The sequence below is a fragment of the Ptychodera flava genome, chromosome 11, assembly GCF_041260155.1.
Source record: "Ptychodera flava strain L36383 chromosome 11, AS_Pfla_20210202, whole genome shotgun sequence".
NCBI lineage: Eukaryota > Metazoa > Hemichordata > Enteropneusta > Ptychoderidae > Ptychodera > Ptychodera flava.
In genome coordinates this window covers 36518160-36535856 of record NC_091938.1, presented here as the reverse complement: position 1 = coordinate 36535856, position 17697 = coordinate 36518160, and the positions used below count along the sequence as shown (strand labels likewise).

Sequence of the window (17697 nt, the reverse complement as noted above, 5' to 3'; positions counted from 1 at the left end):
TGTTTTTATATTCGTCATCTCATTAACTGTCAATGACACAATCCAGACATCTAGTAGTAGGTCTGTGATCTGGATCATTCAGTTCACTTTTGTGACGAAAAATAATTTATCTTGAAAAGACCTTTTCGGTTTGCTTGTTCACATTTTTCCAATCCGTAGTAGTCACATGATGCCCTTCAACGAGAGAAAACCACAACTTAACGATAACAACGTCTCCGTTGTTGCTTGTTTTGATCTCGTTGTTTCATAATACACCTTACAAACAAATGTTGGAATGGCGAGAAGACAGATAATACAAACTGATATGTGATACATATGTACAAAACGTCAACATAATGATTGCTTATCATTATTTATGGTCGATGGTCAACAATAACCGAAAGTTTGATTTGATAGTATTTCCTTTGACTAAATATTTCGTAGAATTACTTGACCCTAGGTCAAAGGCGAGTTAGCGTTATTTCACTTAGTCACCCAAACAACAGATACAAACTTTTAATTTTGTTTCACATCAAGTTTCATCGTCCGATCGCCCAAGTCTACATTCAGTTTCAGTCGAAAATTTGGTAAGTGTCGACCAGACAGTGTTCTACCAACGTCAGTTTTTCGTTGAAACGATTTAGAGGTAAGGGACAACTATAGTTATATAAATTACATAATGTTCTGATAATTAGATCTAAGGCCAGGATAACTACTACCTTGACGTGACTGATTTTGGTGGCACAGTCGAGAAAGGGTGCGTCTTAAAAGGAAGTTGCCTGTTCATGGATTTAAACAAATTGTTCGGTGGTATTGCTACGTCTACTTGGCAAATTTGATGTTTATTTGCGTGCAGGTTTATTCCCTGATTTGAAGCATCCCTACTGCGACACATTTACACTTAAGAATTATAGCTGCCCAAGGACACCTTGACGTCACCAGTCAAATCATAGATATCAGTGTCTGCATACAAACCCTTCCGTGGTATTACGTTATCACTATTTGTAATACACCAGCACATCTACCGTTGGTCTAAGCCAATGTTAGTAAACCATCAATATAAGTAAACCGACCCTCAAAACGTACAACACATGGATATTCTAATGAGTGTAACTTATTTGGTTTCGTCATCATTGAGTAATGTATGATTTTTCGGAATTTTCAAGACAAATCTATGAATATCGGAGATCAAATAATACGACAACTGTAGAAATTTAATTATCAGGTTTAACAGCGGTATCGGTGCAAGTATTTCTTCAATTTTGTATCGTGTAAGATATCGGTCAAATAAATGGCAAAGCAGTAATCGCAGTGTTGGAAAACAACAAGCGTTATTAATGTCAGATAATGTGACATGATTTGATTTTTGGAATCGAGAACGGACATCGGGTCATAGGTCAACAAAACGATACTGTTTACGACTCACGGGTCACGGAGGCTATCTTGCATGTCTTGATATCTATTGCATTACAGCACATTGTTTGGTCAGCCTTGCTGACTCTACATGTCAAATAAACATCGAAAACGAAAAGCTAAACATGCTGTTTTGGGTTTCAACAAGAAGGTTATTAACCTAGGACTGCTCACTTTATAACGAACATCTCTGGCCTGCCTTGGAGCGGTTGACAAGTGTTTGAATATTACACAGTGACTTTATTTTGAGGTGATGAAATGAACGAGAACGTTAGCATTTAATTGTATGCAATATTTTCTCTTTTGTGAAATGTTCTTGTAACTGACAAGAAGATGGATATAAATACCTGACCATTGAAAAGAATGAGAAACGCGTATTTAATGTGAATACAATCTACTTGTTGTATCTCTTTCCTCCATTGTAAATTAAAATCAGCATACGCATAATAACAAATCATATCATATATTACATCTGTCTTAGATCTCCTTCTACTCAAATTGCTATGTAGATACGATTTTCTGGTTGTCATTAAAGCTATCGCAAATTTGTATTTTCTTTTATCTAAAGTTTAGCATAAGATAGAGGGTCAACATTCTTTGCCGCTGGGTATGCGATGTTGTTAAAATGTCGTTTAGCTTTTAGGGAATTCACTTCGCCTTGTTCATTGCAATCAATCAAACGATAAATCGATCAAACTGACTTGAATTTGCATATGAAGTGTTTTATTCATATTAAATAGATGGAAAGAATCGCATCGGCAGAGACCATATCCGATATGTGTGGTGTATTTTCATGTAACATTTTTGCCTTTACATTATTTTGCATGTATTCCCTGGCACGGGTTCCAATTTAGAAATCATCGCTCTTTTCCCCTGCCCCTCATTCAAAAGGAGCGCAGCTTAACTTTCATGTGTTTTCCTTTTACTTCCAGATGCAGAAGTTTTGTCATTTGTTCCTTGTCTATATAGCTTGGAGTTTGTCATGTTTATCAGTCTTCAACTGTATGGCAGGTACGTGTAATCACTAACAAGTGAATCTGTTACAGTGTCTTCGAGAAGATGCCCCTTTCAGATCGATTATTCATTCCACTACAAACCCCCGACAGTATACCTTCATGTTCACGTGAACACGTGCAATGCACGTTTCACATTACTCACGTATACCGGCCGCACGGCTCCCGGTACAACTTGAACATTTGGTCCATTCATAATGTACGTATTCCGTTGAACGACTGCAAAGCGAATGATTGGGAAATGTCCTCCCTGAAGCAAGCCTGTTTTTGGAGAACATAGTAAGACTTTTTTCACAAATCATTATCACCGTAACTGTATTACTTATTGTAATTCCTATTAGAGGCAAACTGTCCCCCATTGCACGAGGAAATACAAAACGGACTCTCTACAGCTGAAGACAGGACCTACCTTGCAGACCAGACAGTCTATTACAATTGCACCCAGGGATACAAGGTCATAGGTCACCGATGGCGTGTATGTTCAACATACGAAGACGAAAATGGTACACTGACGTGGTTCTGGACGGGTAGTACACCTCGATGCCAAGGTATATATCTTCAAGTATGTCATATATGTCTAACATGTATAGGGAATGTTAACGTTCATTTTTCATTTTTCCAATTTCCTAATTAGAATATATGTATGGAAGGTCTTTTACTTTCGAGGCGCATACGAGTATAAAGTAGAAATGTAGAAAATGTATTCGAATCGCCAGACTTTACACTGTGGCGTGTTAGCGATAAAATTCACCATTGTACATACTGGTATAAACTCGAGAAAATTATAAATGGCCAGTTTTTCCAATATCGGACAAGTCCGTTTACCACAACTGCGACTTTACACATATAGGAAACAGGCCATCATTTATCTATTCAGAAGGTCGATAAAAATTTCTGGAAGAGATTTAAAGTTTCCAAAGCATTAGTTGAACTTCTCAGGTCATATGTAGTGTATGTTATGATAGAAAAACAGTTTGTTATGCTTGTGTGTTTTTGTCATGCGGTACATATTTGAAATTGTTTCATATTTGTTTGATAAACTTGGACGGCCACCTCTCCAGTCCTGTCAAAACATGCATTCATTCCTCTAACGGAGACAGATATCTGCTATGCTGTCAGTACAGATATTCTGCTATGCTGTCAGTACAGATATCTGCTATGCTGTCAGTACAGATATCTGCTATGCTGTCAGTACAGATATTCTGCTATGCTGTCAGTACAAATATCTGCTATGCTGTCAGTACAGATATCTGCTATGCTGTCAGTACAGATATTCTGCTATGCTGTCAGTACAGATATCTGCTATGCTGTCAGTACAGATATCTGCTGTGCTGTCAGTACAGATAGTGCTATGCTGTCAGTACAGATATTCTGCTATGCTGTCAGTACAGATATCTAATATGCTGTCAGTACAAGCCAATCGGAAATTGTTCGCTGCAGTCCATTTAGCTATTGCGGAAAACAATTAAAATTCTAATAGTTTTCCCGAATGACTTCGACCAGACAGAAACATGGTTATCTTGTCAGTGATGTCGCATGCGGTTTTTATTGTGTATTTATCAACGATTCAGGCTATTGAGATTGGTGTGTTTTTTCGCACAGATAGTGATACATTGTGTCTTTACTGCCAATCAAACAAAACAAACCAAACGAATACCTAAAACAAAAATAACAATCCATTAGGTTAATTACAATGGCTTGCCGTCAGTTACACCACAGTTATATCACTGACACCGAAAGTTTGTCATTTTATCTCCAGAGTTTGTCAAATGTTTGCCTAGAATCCTATTCCGTCCGCTTGCCTCCGTACCTCCGACCCACTACGGAGGTACGGAGGCAAGCGGACGGAATAGGATTCTAGGCTAGTCAAATGTCAATATCGTGAGGTTTTTCAAATCTTACAGAGATACGTTGTCCATACCCTGGCTATCCAGAGGGAGGTCGACGCAGCGGGTCATCTTACCGAATCGGAAACACGGTTACATTCAGGTGCAATTCTGGTTATACTCTCTATGGATCTGAACGCAGAACATGCATGGAGAATGGAAAATGGAGTGGTTCACTGACAATATGTGACAATGGAGGTAAGTCACACGTCGGATCCTTAGTTTAGTGTGTACACCTGATTTAAAGCGATTATGCCAAATTTCATGAAAATTCATGTCATTTTCAACAATAAGATTTATCTGTGGCGCATAATGGATATTATAGCTTTGTTATTGTAGCTTTGTCAATACCAGTGAATTTTGTGACGTCATACCCTCAGATTATTACTGATAACGTATCCAACTATCCAGCATTGTGGTCCCAGATATTTTTCGGGAGGGGATACAGTATTGCATAATATTTTGGGATGTCAAGTCCTGCACAAGAAACTTGCGAAGACACAGGCGAAGAAATACTTGATTACTCCTCATGCATCGCCGGATTAATCGTTGCATACCCATAGATGATACGTGTAGTACGCTGACCAGGACAAGGATAACACATAGAAACAAGGATAACACATAGGAACACCCACTTAAAACTATATGTGCCCATAACTTTCAGCTTGTAGTCCACCTTTCTCCTCACAGAGAAAGAGAAGTAACCCTTGTCCAACAAACAGTGATTTGATATTCCGAATTAGCAAAACTATCACTGTTTAACATTTGGTAGTTTTCGGTCATTGCGAGCGTGAAGACCGTAGGAGAAAGACGGAATCGTTTAAGAAAAGACTGGAGACTACTTCATAATGTTATGGATTCAAATCTATGAAATACATAACTTTATAAATTGGGAATCCTCGATAAAATATGGCATCATGAACAGTTATAAGCATAAGTGACAAAAGATGATGTCTAGCAATGATACTCACTAACGTAACATGTGTAATTGATTTGGCTGGTTCGTATGACGTCAGAGTTCCTCACTCACTAACGTAACATGTGTGATTGATTGGGCTGGTATAACGTTAGCTGCAATAATTGTAGCCCTTGGTTGGTGGGGATTGGGCTTCTGTCGTGCGGCTCGCGCCTTGCCCCAACCAGGGCTACACTGCATGGTCCAGGCACACACGGGGCCGCATTATCAGAGAATCTCCCCTTACCGTGTGCAAATTTCACCATAATCCTGCTCCCAGATAATGTTAGAGCCCTTGTAACTCCTATCGATGGTCAACTTTACTCCTTGCGGCTGAAAAATGACAGTTTAATGACTCAGGCGCGAAGTCAATTCGAACCTGACCGCCGTCGTTGAACTCTGTACCCAGCCGACTTGTACCATTACATTTTAGGGGTGGCCGACAGGTGTGAGGGACTAATGAAAACGGTGGCATTAGCAGTAGCGCGCTAGTGGCAGTAGTTGTTATTTTAACGTTATCTTTTCGAAGGATTGTAAAAAGGTCATAGGACCGTTTGCTCCTTTTCAATTACTGCAAGAATACAACTATCGCTGAAAGCAAAGAGAGACCAGTGACCATTGAAGAACTTGCCATCTTTATTTCTGAAGAAGTGAAAGAGATATTCACGCCATGCAAAGTCTGTCGTCTGGTCTTTGTCATTTTATACAGATGCTATGACAACAAGAGGACACCGCAATATAATTATAAGATATCCAATCGATATTTACGGCTACTATACTATACGATATAGATCTCTAAGGCTATAAAATCTTCGATATATATCGGATATTTACCCGCCTAATTAACAAACTCTAGTATCATCTAGTAGCGAAGTTCGAGCCAGACTAGCGCTTGGCCAGAGCTGTAAAGTGGTGAAATGTCTGACATATATTCGCAACTCTTTTTAATCTGAAGCTTATAGTGGTACAATTTCCGACTGTTTCAAATGTGCTGAAATAGTTCCGATTCATAAGGGAGGCTCTAAGAGTGATGTCAACAACTATAGGCCTATCTCCCTCCTACCAGTTCTTCTACCTAAAATACTAGAAAAACATTTTTATATTAGTTTTTACAGTTTTATGCATTTAATCTTTTTGTCACAACTCACAATCATCAGACAACGTTAACATCACTCTTGTCACATTGCTTTAGTCAAGTTAACTGACCAGGGTCTATACTTTTACAGAATATGGATGAAGATTTACGTGAAGATTTTTTCATCGTTGATCATAACATTTTGCTGAGCGAAACTTTCTGTGTACAGGTTTTCTGATTTGTCACTGAAGTGGTTTCGATCATACCTTACAGGAAGAAGTCAATGTTAGTTTTAGGTGTACACGCTCATGTTTTGTCGATTGGTGTGGTGTATCTCAGGAGTCCATTTTTGGTCCACTTCTGTTTTTGATCATGTTATGTATGTCATTTTCCCTCCACACTCATCATGACATGACTTTAATTAGTCTGGAACATTCTCAACTTTGTGTAAAAATGGGAAGCTTAGATACTACCACTACTGTGACTACTACTACTACTACTACTACTACTACTACTACTACTACTACTACTACTTCTACTACTACTACTAATAATAATAATAAAGGGACAAGTCTTCGTTGCGGTGCTTCAAATCTTATTAGATTTATTCAAAAACTGTTGAGCTCAATATCAAAGCAGGTATGTAAAACATGCTGATTACAAGGAATTTGTTACAAAGAGAAAGATGTATCCATGAAAAAGCACAGACGTGAAAATGATGTAAAGAAATCCTCATACAACCCGGCCTACTACGTCATAAAGATGTATGTTGACAGACAAGAAAATGCCGAAATTTTAAACTGATAAACACTGCATTATTGAAGTAGTCATGAACAATGGATGGAGGAATTCCATCTGATTAAAATCAAAGGTAGAGTACGGCGACGTCTTCTTATGCGTATACGCGGTATTCTCTCGCTGTCGCCTCTCACTACGCGACAGCGAGAGAATACCGCGTACGCATAAGAAGACGTCGCTGTACTCTACATCTGATTTTAATCAGATTGGAGGAAGTCGTTCCTATATTGACCCTATTTCCATACTGAATTCATCATGCACACTGTAAAGTTCACTATGGTTCGAAGCGAGACTACATAAACGTCCTGTGAGAAAATTAACCTGGAATGTAATCCGCGTTTGTGTAATGAGTTTATTAAGATAAAAATGTTACGACCGTACAAAACAGTAAAATACCTACGTGTAGTATAAATTGCAAAGTATTTGGCAAAGTATAAGTATAGTTAAACTATAAATAAATATCGGCAATTTCACAGACCCGGCGTGCCGTGGCACAAGGCTAGTCATTGTAGTATCATCTAGAGTCCGGAAATCGCCGATAAATATTCGGTAAGTAAAGTAAAGTAAGCCTTTATTGAAATCGTATCCCAGTTGGGATCTTGATCATAAAGTACAATCAACAATGAAAGAGTATATATAATATATATATAAATATAAATATCTATACATGAGGTCAACATATTAAAGGTTCATAAATAGTTTACTTTGTCTTTTTCATTTTGTCTTAAGTATAGGCGATTTCACAGACGCAGCGTGCTGAGGCACAAGGCAAGTCATTCTCGTCCAGTGTCGATCGGCGATTTCACAGTAATCCCGAAATCGTCGATATGTCAAACTTTGATACTAGATGGTAAATATCCGATTAAAAAAAATTGTGCAAAGTCACGCCGTCATGGACAAGAATGCCGTTTTGGCACCCCACTTCACACATTGTGACCTTTTCAGTCGAACAGATTTTGCTTGGAACCACTCTTTCCACATTGAACAACAGCGGCATCTTGTTCATGTAGTTGTACCATGAAGGTGGATGGTTGAACTTAGTTGTGAAAGTTGAACTAGTTATGGAGTTTAACTTAGGCACGCGCCTCTGAACAATGTGCATGGGCACTAAGCTCTCACTGCTTTAAATGACCCGTTCCCGTGTAGGATTTATTGAACTAGTACGTAACTTTAATATTTGAGAAAGTTGGGAAGATACAGCAGAGGATTTATTGAACTAATTAAAATGCGTAGTTGAACTTCGGCAAAAGTATCTCTCTTTATTCACCAAGAGTTACATATTGTCATGAAAATTACCCATCCTTTCACTCCATAAGCTAGTCCTACGAGTATGGCAAGAGTGTCCGGCTTTGGCTCCGGAGGCAGTGTAGGGCTCGTAGGGCTACCCGTAAGCATGCTCATTCAGCTCCCTCACACCTGTCGGCCACCCCTAAAATGTAATGGTACAAGTCGGCTGGGTACAGAGTTCAACGACGGCGGTCAGGTTCGAATTGACTTCGCGCCTGAGTCATTAAACTGTCATTTTCAGCCGCAAGGAGTAAAGTTGACCATCGATAGGAGTTACAAGGGCTCTAACATTATCTGGGAGCAGGATTATGGTGAAATTTGCACACGGTAAGGGGAGATTCTCTGATAATGCGGCCCCGTGTGTGCCTGGACCATGCAGTGTAGATCCGCACTGCAGCTTTTACACGAGCAGGTTTTGGGAGAAATTGTAGCCCTGGTTGGGGCAAGGCGCGAGCCGCACGACAGAAGCCAATCCCCACCAACCAAGGGCTACAATTATTGCAGCTAGTATAACGTCAGAATTCCCTCATCAAGGTGGAAAATAAATAGTAGTGATTGAATATTTAGATTTTACATTGGGAAATCATTCTTACAGGAATGGTGACATTAGAACTTTGAATTAACCTATTTTTTGAACGAAACTAGATAAAAAAACCACACGCCAAATGATCTTACCCCTAGTAGCACAAGTTGAAGTTATAAAAACCGGTGCACAAAGACAAAGTTTGTCCGAATTTTTGTACAGCGGCGAATTCTGTGCACGTGTCGCTTAATTTAGAAACAAGCTTCAGAAATCTCAACCTGCGATATTGACCGACCCACTATTTAATAAAATCAGAAGCATTCATATTTTTAGAATATAAATTGAAATCGTTAACGTATTTGTATTTTCATCTCAAGCGTCTCTGTGTCCTAATCCTGGTGTTCCTATAAACGGTCGCAAGATTGGACGTCGATACAACTACGGCAACAAAGTTCGATTCTACTGTAACCGTGGATACGACCTGATTGGTTCCTCTGTTCGAGAGTGTTTAGTGACTGGCCAATGGTCTGGCGAGGAAGTCACGTGTGAAGGTAGTTTGAACATATCATGATTATTAAGGTTTTATTGAAAATGTTTTATCAGATAATTGAAAACTTTCAAAGTTGGCATATGTGTAAGACGAAGAAATCTGAAAATGTCGGCCGTCCTCATGTTTGCGATGATGTTTGCACTTGATGAGGCGGAAAACGATTTGCTGCCATGAGCAAGGTACGTCTGTTAATTTCATGAATACAGAAATACAAGCCGAGAAACAATTTTCATGCAAGACAAAACGGCAAGATCTGAGCCTCCGCAAACAATTACCTGAAGCATTATGGCTCCAAATCATATTATAGTGTATCTTATGTAGAGTTTGTCTGCTTTATATATAAAAAACATCTATAAAATTCGCCAGAATGCAATTCATGTAAAAACTCATTATTAATGGATTAAGGACACTATGACCGTGTGACCATGATTACAATCAAACAAATACATGTAAAATATGTAACGTACCACACATGTCAACAGTCGTGACAACAATTCAATAATTTAAAGAATACCCTTTTGTTTTATCTAAAATACAGATCCCGATGATTTCGATGATATCAACGAAGTGGCGCCAAAACTTGCCAGGCATTTTGACACTTTGCAGTTACTGTCAACATCAACTTACAACATCAGCAATGACATAGCATTGCGTGCACGAACCCTTGACCTCTCTCATGCAGGTGGACTTGACCTCTATTTTGTGTTTGATGCATCGGCAAGCGTTGGGCGCGAAAACTTTGACATCGGCATTGAATTTGCTAAAAAGTTGGTCAAGAAGGTAATATAAATGGTTTTTGCATATGGCCGATTCTTCTAAGACCTGTACTGTGTTGTCAAAGGTTGTACCCATTTTCAACGAACAGTTGCGTGTGATCACACTGTGAGTCCTCCACCCGACTAATTGCATTAGAACACTTACTAGGGCACCTTGGAGCATGTGAGAAACGTGTCATCGTCATCATCGTCATCATCATCATCACATCCTCCTCCTCTTCATTCTCCTACTCCTCATCATCGTCGTCGTCCTCATCATCGTCGTCGTTATCATCATCATCATCATCAGCAGCAGCATCATCATCACACCATCCTCCTCCTCCTCCTCACCATCGTCATCATCGTCGTCGTCGTCGTCGTCATCGTTTATCATCACCATCACCACCACTACCACTGTCATCATCATCATCATCATCACCATCATCATCATCATCATCATCATCATCATCATCATCATCATCATCATCAACAACAACAACAACAACAATATCACCATATTCATCAGTAACTCAACTTTGAAGTGGCTGTCAACGTTAATCACCTTATGATCTAAAACGAAAATCATTAATATCCATCTGTGCAAGACCATTAAAAGTTTTTATCGAAAAATAATGTTACTTTCATCCAGGCATGTACAGAAAATATTACCATTGAAACCTGTACGTGTCGTGTACTGGGTCATACCATTGACACGTTCCTAGTAGTAGCTGTCTAGTATCTAAGCGGTTTCTTCAGGGTTTTTCAAAATTCACACTTTTGGAGTCCCGAACCGAAGTACAGATAGTAGACCAAATTTGCGCAGTATCTACCGTGGACGAAAACGACAATTCTCGCTGTGTTACAAAAATCGCTTTTAACACAGCGCGGCGATTTTTTTAACACAGCGCGGAGAATTGTAGTTTTCGTCCACGGTTATACCGTATTTATTGTTTGTGATTATCGCTGTTCCACTACATGTACATGTCTCCTGCTAAATACAGTGATTACTAAAGTGATTATAAATCGACTGCTCTTCTCTATGATGTACAATAACTACCTCATGTTGTTTCCTTTTCCTTCCCTTGGCAGGTCGGCGTGTCTCGTGACCCTGGCGGCACACGTGTCGGCGCCTTGACATATGGATCTGACACGATCGTTAATTTCCATCTGTCCGATGATCTATTTACCGCCCAGGCTGTTCTGGACGAACTTGATAAAATCAATTACGATGGTAACGTTCAATTTTCTCCTCAATTTCTCACTAAGCATTCCCGCACTGAAGTTGCTGTATTCGACGATGTGTCTCCATAAAATGTAAAAATACTAACTCTACCTAACAGAATTAAGCAGCGCATCGTATTGTAGTAGTCTGTTTTGAATTCTGTTCATCTTTATTGAGATTTCTTCTACTTCAAAACTCCGATTTGTCTTATCGACGAGTCTGTCCAATTAGTTAAGACAGCCCTCATGATTAGATATATCAACCAGGAATTTAAAAAAAATATCCTTTGTCGAATTTTAATGTTCCGATTTTGTCATTAATGTGAAAAGAACGGGTAGAAATCAAAACATCGGTATAACTGCTAAAGTTGAAAAGCACCCGCCGGATATGACATCCAATGAATGGACATGAAATTGTACTAATTTTTTAATCATATTCACCTCTTCCTAATGGTTCTTGATTGATTTGTTTTAAAGAGTTTTGCAGTTTGAATCTCTGCAGTCCACACATCGCGCTTTATATCTTGAAGTTAGCATCAGATATGTTTGTTTGGATTTTATTTTACCGTTCTTACAGCTATGGAAAATCGGCGCGGTACAGCGACTAGCCATGCTCTGAAGACAGTACGTGAAGTCATGATTCCACAAGCTGAAGGAGTCCTCGATAGACCACATGCTAACAAAGCTATGTTCATGATTACCGATGGTGAGTTGGATTCAGATTTCCAAAACCAAGCTAAGATCTGCTTTTAAATAAACAACATGATAACCAAGCAACGCTACCTCTTCGTAGAACCAGTGATAGACGCTTCTGACTAACATCTACTGAAAAACGTTTGATTACTATACAGGGTTTTGAATTTGAAATTTGAATCACCTAAATGTACCCATCAAAATCAAAATAAAAGTCATTCTCTGTGACAGTTTGGATGATATAATGATAATAGCTGGATATTTTATGGACCGCTGTATCGTATTCATGAACAATATGATTTTCAGAAATGCAACTTCTCTCCAATACCAGCTTTCCTCTAAAACGACTTGCATCTGATAATTGATATAACTTTGTTTCAGTTAACACAGATACCACGGACCTTATGAGAAGATGTTGGACGTCGACTTTTTACGGAGTTGATGTCACTTCATGTTAGAAAATAACTTTCACAATACACATTATCTTTGATTTCAGGAAGATCCAACATCGGTGGGGATCCAAGTGCCGAGGCTAAGAAACTTCAAGAAGACTTTGATGTCGACATCATTGTATCGGAGTTGGCCATGACGTCAGTAAGAAGCAGCTATCGGGCATTTCGTCATCACCACTCAGAGAACATTTGTTTTTCATTGCGGACTATCATAGACTAGAATGGCTCATTGATGAAATTACTAATGAAAAAATAGGCAAGTATTAATTTATCTCGCCAGACGACACATTTCAGCTTTAGCTTCAGTCTTACTGTGTTCTTCATTTTGAATGTGAATAGATTACAGTATTTTGACACTGTTTATAAAGGAATAAAGCCCAGCTTTCAGCTTTTCGTGTCACTCTAGCAGTCTAGAAGTAGCAGAAGATCATGAACTCTTTGCTTATATTCAAACAAAGTAAGCATTCAATTGATCGATTGTCAATTATTGTGTCGCCGTACATGGCGCTATTCAAGCACCATCCAAATCCATTCAGTACACAATTGTAACCTTGTCATGAAAATTAGGTACAATGATCCTGAAAACGATGGGAAAAAATTATTTGTAAAATTACAAACCTATATTATTTTGACAATACCATTAACAATATTCTTTCTCAACGTTGTCTGCTCCAGACTATTCCCCATGTGGCAATGCAGGCGAGACAAAGCTGAATACGCGTGCTCGAATCATAGGAGGCAATGAAGCAGTGGAAGGGGCGTGGCCATGGCAAGCAGCGATATTTCGAAAGATTCAGCACCAGGTAGTGTTTGACAGCCATCTATCTATTAGACGATACGTCAAGCGGTGTAGTGCGCCATCTTCCGGCATGTTTGTAGTATGCCTGCGTTCACAGTGATGGAATAAAGTATTCTCTATCAGACATCTAGACGTTATGTCAAGCATTTCCACTTGTTAGCATAGTAGGAAAAGATGAATGACATTTTGTGTTTATGTGCATGTGCAGCAAGAAAGGTAGCGCACGGATGTAATCTCTCTGTTGGAAGAAAGAGTTTATGAAGAACAAAAATTCTGCATGCACATAAACTTTAAATGTTCATCCCTGTTATTTATATTCAGACTCAAATCTTCTGCGGCGGTTCCCTGATAAGTCCGGAATGGGTATTGTCGGCAGCTCATTGCTTCCGGAATCCACAAGGCAATCTGAATGCAGAAGACATTCAAGTCAGACTGGGTATGTTTTCCAATACAAGTATCCCTAGCATATAGCAATGTTTAACAGTGCAGTTGGATGCAGCAAGTGAGCGATATGTAGTACACGTAATACACAAGGACGTTCCTGAATTGTCCATTTCACATGATCTGCCTTATAAACTTCTGACATATCATAGAACATACCTATCGATACACATGCAAGAATGAGTCAGCTCGATAGCGTTCCAAGGAAGTAAACGAAAATCAACGATGACATTTCCTGGTGCTGTATGAACAACCGCTTTCATGTTCTAGAATTTACTTAAATGTTCATATTGTCTCTAGTTTTCACGCTTTTTTATCATTTCCAATTTTCATGGTATTTTGTAGCATTCTCGGTGAAACAATAACGATAAAGTGAGACTAATATCAATGTACGAAATATCAGGTGGTTACCAGAAGGTTGTTCACATAGACCCATCTGTTTAAGATATGGTTTTGTGGGGTTTTTTTTTAAAAAGCTTCCGTTTTAAAATTTCAAATTGAATTGAATTTAATTAGCCCTTCCATATTACAGGTGTTACCAATAGAATAGAAGACAATGAGCGAAAACCTAAAGTACAGTTTTTTGACGTGGATCGGCTGATCATTCATGAAGATTTTGACTATGACAGTCATTCCGATAATTTAGATAATGACATAGCATTGCTTCATCTTGATCACAGAGCTGCTCTGGGACCATTTGTCAGAACCGTGTGTCTACCTGACGCACAGGAACTTCAGTTGGGAGGTATGTTCGTTTGTTCCATTCTTATTCAAGTCAGGACGGGTATACCCGACAGTCTAAAACTTGCTGTCTTTTCAATAAATTCCCACGTTTTGGGATTTCTTGGTAGTTTGACAACAAATTATAATAAAAACAAATGCAAGCAACACTATATCTCATATTACCATTTCCAAATTATAAGTGGAACAAATAAGTAATTTCGCCAAACTTGTTATAGAGGGCGTATTCAACAGAAAATTTGGTTATAATCCCTGCAGCAAGCAAAAATTAAAATATGTCGTGTGTCTGAACAAACACCAATCACGCGGGAAAAGTTTTAGAAAGTGAATCTAGCGCAATATCACAAATTTCTCACACGGGTATAATCCCAATCTTTTTGTCCACTGTCTTTATCCAATTGATCACGAGGAAATAAATTACATTCGCGTGAATTCAATCAATACCAAAACAACATATCCTTTTAATGTTTTACAAGTTTTTCTCCATTACAGTCACGGAATGGTGCGAAAATGTGCCACGGCAATATGCGAGAAAATCAATTAATGAACAAAGCATTTCAAGAGGATGAAAACCTCTGTTTTTACTTTCAACCACTTTCACAGAGAAATCAAAGAAACACGACAGCAAAGATGGCAAAAATGCATCATATCACGTCATGTTGTCACTTATTGACGAGTTTTACAACTGAAAGTTGCGATTTATCTTACAGAATCATCCCTGGTTGTACCCAGGAAATACGGTGTAGTAACTGGCTGGGGACACTCGACACCACGTGACAGCAGCGACCGACATCAGGTTCAGTTCACAACTCAACTCAAACAAGTCCCGCTACCAATACAATCCGAGAGTACGTGTCGGCGCGGTGTTGGTCTCACTAGATTGGGATCTCTGCATTTCACGCCTCGAATGTACTGCGCTGGGTTAGGTTTGGCGGGCTCTGGCGGGCAAATCGAAGACTCCTGCAAGGGAGACTCCGGCGGACCAATGGTTCGCGAGATACGGGATCAGCGGGATATGTCCTACCGATGGGTGCAGATTGGCATTGTCAGCTGGGGTGTCGGGTGCGCACAGGAGGGGCACTATGGGTTCTACACTCGTTTGCCGAATTTGATGCCATGGGTGGAGGAGAAAATTGGAGAAATATGAGAACAATAAGATGTACAAGTAATAACATTGATGAAGAATACCGACAAAGAGGACGATTGTATCCCATCTTGTACAAGTAAATATCATAGCTAAGGTTTTGCATTAGTTTTGATAAAACACAATATCTCTTACATGGTTTAGAAAAAGCACATTTCTCTGAAAAATCTCACATAAAACTCCTTTTGCCAGCTTCCTCGATTTATTTTACTTTTAGAGTGCAAAGTTACTAGGATTATAAAATTTTTGTTTTATTCCCAGAAATACAAATGGAATTAAGTTCAGGGCCATGCAAAATAACACTTTGTTCACACAAAAACTGTCCAGGCAGATGGAAAAACTGATGATCTAGATTATTTAAATTAACCTAGTGCATAGGGATTAAAATATCGAAAGAATACCGGAAACTGACCTGGTCGTAGTGGTGTTATGATAAGAAATTTACCACTTAAGACAGAATTAAGAAAATATGATAGTGCCAAAATTTTATGAAGGTTATTTTTCAAATAAAACCATTCGCGCGATTGCAAAATAGAGAAAAAATAAGCGATGCAATCAACAAGAAAGTTAAACATGAGAGTTCATTTTGACACACATGACTCAAGTCAAGCATAGGAACACACTGTGTTAAAGTATACCAATTGTGTGGAAAGAAAAGGTTGGAGAGGGGGGATGCGAAACCGTAGAAGGTGGAAAACTGAAATTTTCCCTAAATCACATTTTGCATAAGTATACTTGCACTTTTGCGATTGGAATTTTTTTACCTTTATGCTTAAACGTTGTAACCCTGTTAGATGAATAAATATTCAGAATAGGAAATCGTCAGAATTGAATACATTTGTCAGTCTATTCTGCGCACTACTTTTTATTTTTAATATCATGACTTCAATAAAAGATGTTTTACCATCAGATAGATTTTTCGTTGTATCATGAGCTGCCTTCCCACGTGGCTATGACAAAACTATGTATTCACTGTGTTGGCCATTTCTTGCATCCCGGGTCTTTGATAATATAAATGTGACATCTCCATCATCAGTACCTTCACCATACTCCCACCGTTGCTTGGTTTTCTGTTTCCAGTGTGAAAGTTACACGGTCTCAAGCCAAGGCACTTTTGTGTTTGTAATTTATTAAGGGGGAATTGAAATAGGTGTAACTTTCTGATATATTTACATCGCATTTGTTCTTGAAAACGAGTACATTTTATTCCTCCCTACCATGGTATTTATCGTACCAGTTTCGAGGAAGTTACGGGGAAATAGCGACCACTTCAGTTTATCAGATTGGTAAAAGTTTTAACTGACTGTTGACTGAGACCACCAAAGTGGCCGCTATTTCCCGTTAATCTCAAAGTACTCGCACTATGATGAATATATACTACGAATCTGGCGAATTTGAATGACATTTCCGAAATAACTGACTTTCTCGGTAAGTAAGGCTGTTCATTTTACAGACTATGCAACTCTTCATTACGAACAATGCAGATTAAAAGTCAAAATGAAAAATCAATACAGTTGGACACATTCAAATCAATTACTCATAAATGAAGTTAAAGACTATCGCTTATTGGACCACAGACCTGTAATAGGCTACATGATTGGATAATTGTAATTATTCACATTTGCAGGTGCAACTTAATCGCGCGCAGTCGTGGCCCGAATATTTCAAAGTCCTGGCAAAACCTAGATATCGATTATTCTACGTGTGCTCCGCGATTGTGTGACCGAAATTGACTGAAAATGACAGGGATTTGGAACATTTTTTTGACACAGTAGATGTGGTCAATGTTACAAATTTTAAACTGACGAATATCTAGCAAGAATTTCATATTTATTGCCGCCGACAAGTCACTACACTCTCTGTCTAGTGTTGTCACAGCATGCTGTCAATGAACTGCTTCTGAACTGTGTCTGTGTTGCGTCATATTCGCCAGAGTGCCAAGTTAGAATGACCGTGCAGAATTGTGTGTCAG

The 17697-nt window shown here is 38.9% G+C and overlaps 2 protein-coding genes across 2 annotated transcripts in view; both read left to right on the top strand.

Annotated features, from left to right (window-relative positions):
• Positions 1–13401, top strand: part of LOC139144520 (complement factor B-like) — a 52664-nt gene extending 39263 nt beyond the window's left edge. Inside the window, exons 5-13 of the mRNA XM_070715218.1 lie at positions 2325–2403; positions 2747–2953; positions 4310–4489; positions 9307–9480; positions 10018–10259; positions 11324–11465; positions 12033–12161; positions 12645–12856; positions 13276–13401. Of these exons, the coding sequence (XP_070571319.1) occupies positions 2325–2403; positions 2747–2953; positions 4310–4489; positions 9307–9480; positions 10018–10259; positions 11324–11465; positions 12033–12161; positions 12645–12820 (1329 nt within the window). The 3' untranslated portion in view covers positions 12821–12856; positions 13276–13401. The remainder of the gene's footprint in view (positions 1–2324; positions 2404–2746; positions 2954–4309; positions 4490–9306; positions 9481–10017; positions 10260–11323; positions 11466–12032; positions 12162–12644; positions 12857–13275) is intronic.
• Positions 13030–15728, top strand: LOC139144519 (prothrombin-like). Its single transcript, XM_070715217.1, has 5 exons — positions 13030–13057; positions 13276–13403; positions 13721–13835; positions 14373–14585; positions 15292–15728. The coding sequence occupies exons 1-5, from the start codon at positions 13030–13032 to the stop codon at positions 15726–15728; spliced, it is 921 nt and encodes a 306-aa protein (XP_070571318.1).
• The last annotated feature ends 1969 nt before the right edge of the window (positions 15729–17697 follow it).

Bases quoted from the DNA above. Each gene is read 5' to 3' on its own strand.
- LOC139144519 (XM_070715217.1), top strand. From the start codon at position 13,030: ATGAACTCTTTGCTTATATTCAAACAAA. The intron at 13,058-13,275 runs GTAAGCATTCAA...TGTCTGCTCCAG, and splicing joins TTTGCTTATATTCAAACAAA to ACTATTCCCCATGTGGCAAT. The intron at 13,404-13,720 runs GTAGTGTTTGAC...ATTTATATTCAG, and splicing joins TTCGAAAGATTCAGCACCAG to ACTCAAATCTTCTGCGGCGG.